Source organism: Somniosus microcephalus, chromosome 7 (genome assembly GCF_052327205.1).
Source record: "Somniosus microcephalus isolate GS21.2 chromosome 7, FLI_Smic_1.0, whole genome shotgun sequence".
In the NCBI taxonomy this organism is placed as follows: domain Eukaryota; kingdom Metazoa; phylum Chordata; class Chondrichthyes; order Squaliformes; family Somniosidae; genus Somniosus; species Somniosus microcephalus.
Window position 1 is genome coordinate 158,519,084 of NC_140993.1, and position 8,249 is coordinate 158,527,332.

The 8,249-nt window shown below is 42.8% G+C and overlaps 1 protein-coding gene across 2 annotated transcripts in view; it reads right to left on the reverse strand.

The window, feature by feature from the left end:
* Positions 1 to 8,249, reverse strand: part of eya1 (EYA transcriptional coactivator and phosphatase 1) — a 296,767-nt gene that overhangs the window by 286,604 nt on the left and 1,914 nt on the right. For both annotated transcript variants that reach the window (XM_085993147.1, XM_085993148.1), the window contains exon 2: positions 8,006 to 8,133. In XM_085993147.1, coding sequence (XP_085849273.1) covers positions 8,006 to 8,129 — 124 coding nt within the window. In that variant the 5' untranslated portion in view covers positions 8,130 to 8,133. The remainder of the gene's footprint in view (positions 1 to 8,005; positions 8,134 to 8,249) is intronic.

Genomic DNA, 8,249 nt, shown 5'->3' on the forward strand with positions numbered 1-8,249 from the left:
AAGAAAAGACATCTTGCTCTCGAGTCAGTACAAAGAAGGTTCACTCGGTTAATCCCGGGGATGAGGGGATGGACATATGAGGAGAGGTTGAGTAGATTGGGACTCTACTCATTGGAGTTCAGAAGAATGAGAGGCGATGTTATTGAAACATATAAGATTGTGAAGGGGTTGGATCGGGTGGATGCGGGGAGGATGTTCCCGATGATGGATGAAACTAGAACTAGGGGGCATAGTCTTAGAATAAGGGGCTGCTCTTTCAAAACTGAGATGAGGAGGAACTACTTCACTCAGAGGGTGGTAGGTCCATGGAATATGCTGCCCCAAAAAGCTGTAGAAGCTACATCATTACATAAATTTAAAACAGAAATAGACAGTTTCCTAGAAGTAAAGGGAATTAAGGGTTACGGGGAGCGGGCAGGAATTTGGACATGAGTCTAGGTTCGGATCGGTCATGGCCCTGTGGGTAGCGAAGCGAGCCCAGGGGCCGTGTAGCATGATCCTGCTCCTATTTCGTGTGTCTAATTCTGTTAGATTCAGGAGATGGTTCTGTGATAGTAGATTGGCGGTTAGGATCAGATCAGCCATGATCTTATTGAATGGCGGAGCAGGTTCGAGGGGCCGATTGGCCTACTCCTGCTCCTATTTCTTATGTTCTTATGTTCTTATGTTCTAATATGAGAGTAGAATGGCAGTTAACATAAAAGGGAACCCAAAAATCTTGTAAACAGTAAGCGGGTAGTAAGAGGCGGGGTGGGGTCTATTAGGGACAAAGAAGGTGATGTATGCTTAGAGGCGCAGGGCAAGGCTAGAATACTCAATGACTACTTTGTATTGGTGTTTACTAAGGAGGTGGATGCTGACAAAATATCAGAAGAAGTGGAAAAGGTAGAAGCAATGGAAGGGGTGAAAATTGATAGACAGGATGTACTAGAAAGGCTGGGTATGCTTAGAGTGGATAACTCACCTGGTCCAGATGGCTTGCATCCCAAGTTGCTAAGGAAATTGGGGGAGGAGATAGCAGAAGGGCTTGCCATAATTTTCCAATCTTCCCTAGATGCAGGGGAGGTGCCTGAGGATTGGAAAGTGGCAAATGTGACACCATTGTTTAAGAAAGGGTGTAAGGATAATTCTAGTAACTACAGGCCAGTCAGTTTAACATCAGTGGTGGGTAAAGTTTTAGAAACAATAATCAAGGAAAAAATTAAGGGGCACTTGTAGAGGTTTAAGCTAATTAAGGAGAGACAACACGGATTTGTCAAAGGCAAATCACGTTTGACTATTCTAATTGAATTTTTTAATGAAGTAACAGGGATGATTGATGAAGGGAATGCAATGGATGTTGTCTACATGGATTTTCGGTAGGCGTTTGACAAAGTACCACATAGAAGGTTAGTTAACAAAATTGAGGCTCATGGAATAGATGGGTCAATGGCATCTTGGATATGGAATTGGCTTAAGGACAGAAAACAGCGAGTTGTGCTAAATGGCTATTTTTCAGACTGGAGGATGGTAGACAGTTGTGTTCCCCAAGGGTCAGTGCTGGGGCCACTGCTTTTTTTGATATATGTAAATGACCTGGATATTGGAATACAGAGTAGAATTTCTAAATTTGCTGATGACACCAAACTTGGGGGTGTGGAAAACAGTGATGATGATACCAATCGACGGCAACAGGACATAGAAAGGCTAGCAGAATGGGCAGACAAGTGGCAGATGGAATTTAATACAGAGAAGTGTGAGGTGATGCATTTTGGCAGAAGGAACAGGGAGAGGCAATATACACTTAATGGCACAGTTTTAAAGACTGTGCAGGGACAGAGGGACCTGGGAGTTAATGCACATAGGTCCCTGAAGGTGGCGGGACATATTGAGAGAGTGGTCAGCAAAGCATATGGGACCTTGGGCTTCATAAATAGAGGTATTGAGTACAAAAGTAGAGAAGTTATGCTGAACCTTTATAAAGTGCTGGTTAGGCCACAACTGGAGTATTGCGTCCAGTTCTGGTCACCACACTTTAGGAAGGATGTGAACGCACTAGAGTGGGTGCAGAGGAGATTTACCAGAATGGTTCCGGGGATGGGGGAACTTAGCTACAAGGACAGGTTGGAGAAGCTGGATTTGTTTTCATTAGAGCAAAGGAGGTTGTGGGGTGATTTGATAGAGGTGTACAAGATTATGACAGGTTTGGATAGGCTAGACGGGGAAAGACTGTACCCATTAGTTCATGGTACAAGGACTACGGGACACAGATTTAAAGTTTTGGGCAAGAGATACAGGGGGGATGTGAGGAAAAACTTTTTTATGCAGCGAGTGGTGAGGACCCTGAGCTCGCTGCCGACTGAAGTGGTGGAAGCGGACACACTCAATGTTTTCAAGGGGAGACTGGATAGGTACTTGAGGGAAATAAACTTGCAGGGCTATGGGGATAGAGCGGGGGAGTGGGACTGACTAGATTGCTCTACAGAGAGCTGGCACGGACTCGATGGGCCGAATGGCCTCCTTCTGTGCCATTATGACTCTATGGGCTAAAAATTGAGTAGTGCCCCAATTGGGCCGCTAACTTCGCCAGGGTGCTAAAAGTAGTGCCCTGGAAAAATTAGCATCCCCGCACCGGAAATTGAGTGGTTGCGCCCCAAGAGGGAAGCGGGGTGCTACTGGAAGCGCCCCACGTCCCTCTTGGGGTGCTGTGAGGCAATATTGCGGCATTATGTGCCGCAGCGCCACACGCTGCGGCACATCGCGCTGCGGTATTGCAGGCCTTCCTCCCCTTCTTAAAGGGGAGGGGCCTTGTGCAGTGCGACCTGGGGCCTAGCTGGGCCCCCGGGGGATCGGGAGTGCAGGCAAAAGAGCCCGGCACTCAAGAGAAGTGCCGGGCTCTTGGAGCGCAGCCAGCACTCTGCAGGAGGGGGGGTGGCATGTCAGGAGGTCTGGGACGGGAGTGTAGGCCGGTGCTGGCAGGCGGCCAGCAACAGAAATGGCCGCCCCGCACCTCGCCTTTAAATTGTGCCTCCCCGGCCGCAGGTACGCCCCCCTGACCCCGTCGGACATCGCATCCGGCAGTAAGTCGGGGGCGCTCCCGAAGATCTTGGCCGGGGTGTGAGTGGGGCGCTGCGCATGCCAATGACGTCATTGCCAGCAGCGCAGCGCCACAGGGTGCTACCGGTTAGCACCACCACTAACCTCCCGCTGAATTTTCCGGGAGGCGTGGGCAGTGCCGCGCCCAGGCGCTAGTTGCTTTGCATCCCGTTAGCGCCCTCTTAAGGAGCTAACAGGAGGCGCAACCAACTGAATTTTTCCTCCTATGACTCTATGGTGAGAAACTATTAAATGTTGGTGTTCAGAGAGATTTAGGTATCCTCGTACAGGAAACACAGAAAGTTAGCATGCAGGTACAGCGAGCAATTAGGAAGGCAAATTGCACATTGGCCTTCATTGCAAGAGGGTTGGAGTACAAGAGTAAGGAAGTCTTACTACAATTGAGACCACACCTGGAGTACTGTGCATAGTTTTGGTCTCCTTATCTGAGGAAGGACATACTTGCCTTGGAGGCGGTGCAACGAAGGTTCACTAGATTGATCCCTGGGATGAGAGGGCTGTCCTATGAGGAGAGATTGTGTAGAATGGGCCTCTACTCTCTGGAGTTTAGAAGAATGAGAGGTGATCTCATTGAAACATATAAGATTCTGAGGGGGTTTGACAGGATAGATGCTGATAGATTGATACTCCCAGCTGGCAAGTCCAGAACTAGGGGACATAGTCTCAGGATAAGGAGTCTGCCATTAAGACTGAGATGAGGAGGAATTTCTTCACTCAGAGGGTTGTGAATCTTTGGAATCCTCCACTCCAAAGGGCTGTGGATGCTGAGTCATTGAGCATATTCAAGGCTGAGATAGATAGATTTTTGGACTCTAGGTCAATCAAGGGATATGGGGATCAGGCGAGAAAGCGGAGTTGAGGTCAAAGATCAGCCATGATATTATTGAATGGCAGAGCAGGCTCGAAGGGCTGTATGGCCTTCTCCTGCTCCTAATTCTTATGTTCTTATGAGATACAGGTTTGTAATAGCTGAGAACCACGTACAACATGCTCAAACAGAACAGGCAACCTTCTATTAAAGTGGCATCACATTTTGTTACTTGACAGACACTCATTAATTGAACTCAGGGCTAAATGAAATGAGGTGCACTACAAAAAATAAAAACTTTATAATGTTTGTTACAATGAAGAAACTATTATGAGAGCTTAAACTCCCTCATGAGCTATAGAACTGTTCAGCTAATGCTTCATAATTCTATTGTACATGAGGGAATCTCAAGATTAAACTTCTGAAACAGAGAGAGCTCCCTCTAACAAATGTTACAGTTACAGCCATCAATTTTTGTTTACTGAGAATCTAATTTTATTTCCTGGATAAACCTCTCCAGTATTGATTTAATGGACACCTGGTAACTTCAGTGGTAAAACACTGAATTCTCATTTACAGCGCCACAATTTTGAATCCTAGCCTTGCTTGATATTTCTATTCAGCTGCAAAGCCGAGTTTGCTGTTTCTCATCTGGGTTCATAGCTTCAAAGGACACCAGCTCAGGACACGAAAAATTAGCAGGAGCAACCTATCTTATCCTATAACACACATCTCCTGCCTACCAATATACAGTGACACCAATAACAGGTATAAAGAAGTTTGCAACCTCGACCCTGCAACCTTTCTTGCTGAAAGAGGGTGGTATTGAGACAGAAAATAAAATGAAAAATGATAAAATGGGGATTTAATGAATTTGTTAAACTGAGTTTCTTGTATTTTGTTGAAGAAGAGCGAATTAAAACAGCAACCTTTAACTCTGAAGAACTTTAGTTCAAGAAATGAAATAATCCAAGAAAGGTATATGGAAGGAATGATCTGAATGGGCCTAATGGCCTTTTCTCATTCTATGCTTTATATATTCTCATGGAGGTGTAAGAATATTTTCTCAATGTTGTTCATCAGTAATACAATGTTTTAAACTGAGTAAAGTTTACAGAGCTTTCCACTTGGTTCATGTCATAAAATCAAGTACAACTTACATTCAATGCAATATCCATTATATATTAAAAATTACATTGTATAATCTTATATATGCAATAGGGTAAAATTTACAAATATGTGTTCTTGTGTGGAGCCTCACCCAGCAAGAGTGTGCATCAGGAAATCATGAGTGCATACCTCAAATTTTATGACTGCGCACTCTGGACACCGAGCGTTGCTCACTGGGAGTGCATATCACAAAATCATGGGTATGTTCCCCCTGGTGTGCCTGCAGTTTCTCGATATACACTCCCAGTGGGTGAAACACACATAAAATTTACTTTAACATTCTATATAATAATTAACATTTGATATTTTTAACCTTTTGTTTCTCCCCTTCTTCCCTCCCCTCTTCTCTTCTGAAGTTGTAGACTCATTGTTGGGATATAGTTCCAGGGTTACCATTCACTCTCCAGTACATTGCCCAGGTGACCATTTTTCATGTGTTAACCTAGACATAAGTGTTGCTAGGCTATTGCACCATAGGAGCACCAGAACAGGGTCCTGAGCCTGTCCCATCAATATCCACACGTGTGCACTTATAGCAGGCGTCACTGGATAAAATTTCTAATTTCCAACATTTGTGTTGTAAACATATGGGGGTAATTTTTCATCTTCACACCATGGATGATAATCTGGCAGAGTGCATTGCCTAACTATTATAGAACCTGTCTGATTTTCATTCCATTGAAAGCATGGAATGAAAATCGAGTGGGTTCTATAATGGGAAGGTGATCCGCTCTGCTGGATTGCTACCCATGTGGTGAACATGAAAATTCAAACCATGATGTTGCCTAATGTATTCAATCAGTTCCATTACAAGTACCGTTAGGTCCTGATTAAAAAGGGCTCATCTAGTACAGGCCAAATAGACTGAGTATTCTCACACAAAGGCTGTTCATCTCTAACGACGTCTAGTTCTGATGAAAGGTTATCCACCTTAAATGTTAACGCTGTTTCTCTCTCTGCAGATGCTGCCTGACTTGTTGAGTGTTTCTAGCATTTTCTGTTTTTATTTTAGATTTTCAGCATCCACAGTATTTGGCTTTTGTTTGAGTATCCAAACTGTTGTGTAACTTTACTTTTATCAACAGGTGCCAAGTCCATACCTATATAACCTGCTGTGGTGACCACAGAGAAATTTTGCAAGGCTCCATTATCAGCATGGAGTCTTGCTCAACAGAAGCGTGGATCCAAGATTGGGGCAAGAATGTCTGCACACCTGATTCACAGAAAATTAAGAGTATTGGACATTGGTGTGCTAATCTCTGCACCCATTTCTCTGATCCATGCTGTCGTCAGGCAAAAATCTGCTCTGCGAGTTGGACCTCACGATTTATCGTCATATGTTATCAAACTAGCAGGGTGAAGCTGCATAATAAAGGTGACAGCACAAACCATCCTAAAAGTTTACCATAGCTCTAGGTGTTCTGTTGATACAATTATATAGGGAAGCAGAAGTGCATCTTTCTTGTAACAACTGTGGCGGAAGATTTCCTCTGTGCACTCGGTGGCATGAGATCATAAACTTGATCTTTTTTCTTCACTTAACATTTTGCTACACTAAGCATACAGAGGAGATCTTCTCCTGAATAGTTTTCTGACAGTTTGAACACAAGAACTTTAGGTTGGGTAACAAATTCCTTAATCTTCTCGCCAGCACCCTAATCTCCTTAGGCCATGCTACACCTATGGCCAAGAGAGCAGGTGTGCAATCTGCTCCCAGGCTTCCACCAGTGCCACTCTAGCTGGCTGCTAGGATGTGTGTGACAGTGGCAAGGGATGACCTGCTACAGGTTCTATTCAGCACCTCACCACAACAGTATCATTGATTTTGGAAAATCAGCTCTGTGTGGAATTGATTCTGCATCCTCCTACTAGTGAAGCATGGCTCATTTGTACTGCATGACCATCTCGTGAAAATGATGTGCTATCAGTAGAGCTGAAAGACTACTTAAAATAGGTTGTTACTGCAAGCAAAAGATTTATCAAGATGCTTGTGGTTTTAACACTAGATGTTATTGTGAACAACTGGTTTTTCAGAGTTCTTCTACAAGGAAGGTGCAGAACAGCAATAGGTTTAGCATGTTTACTTATTTCTAAAGAATAAATTGAAAGAATTGAAACTTCCTTAAAGGATGCAATGTGCCAGTATACAAAAGCTGCACAATACATTTTAGAGCAATTATATTGTAACCCTTAAAAATGAAAATTAAAAGTAACACTATAACACACTTGGAACAGTTGGGAGTTTTGTTTGATGTAGGCATGACGCATTCTATTTTCCCATCAATTAAACAGTAGTTTTTTCTTGCTAGCCTAAATGATTGTTTTGCCAACACCTCCCAGCTTTATCTTACCATCTCTGAGAATATTGCTAAATTATTTTGTTATTTATGGCTGCGTAAATAGAATATATATTTCAAAACAATAACTATTTTTGTGTTAAGATTATTCCTGCTGGATGTGTTGAATACTTTTTCACTTAAAGTTTAAAAATTCTAAAATATAATTTTTAGCAGGAGGTGTCCCATCAACAAAGACAAGTAAGAACAATAGCTAAATGTAAAATAATCAGTTTTGCTTGTGCAGTATTGGAATTTTTCTATTTGTATACACAATAGAATTCTCACTTCCAACCTCCCTTTTCTAAGTCTCTCTGATAAATCATAACCTCTGGTGCAGTTTTTATCTCCCCACCTAACAGAAAGTCTAGAAATGTATTCCCTTTATAGAACGTTTTTCACCTGGTTTCAAGAGCCTGCTAAAGGGGCATTTGGAAGACAAACAAAAAGCTTTTCAAAAGTCACTTGGAAAAACCGTTGCATATTATATCACACAGGGGTTGAAATGAAAACAATAAATACGTATGACAATGAATGCACAGTATCCAAATTAGTTTCATACCAAAGCATCTAATTAAGAAAATCAAGCACTCACCTTCTGTGCCATTTGGTGTCATGGAATTATTATTGATGCAGGAGTTGTCAAGTTTTGGACCATTGGGAGATTCACTGCTTCCACTTACTCGACTGTGTGGACTTGCTAGATCCTGCATTTCCATAGACCTACAAACAAGAAATAATCCTTGTTTTCCTATGCAAAATGTTACAAATGTATGCATTTAAATTATAAATACCAACCAGGATTAAAACATTTTTGAACTGGTTTTGAGAAAAGTGCA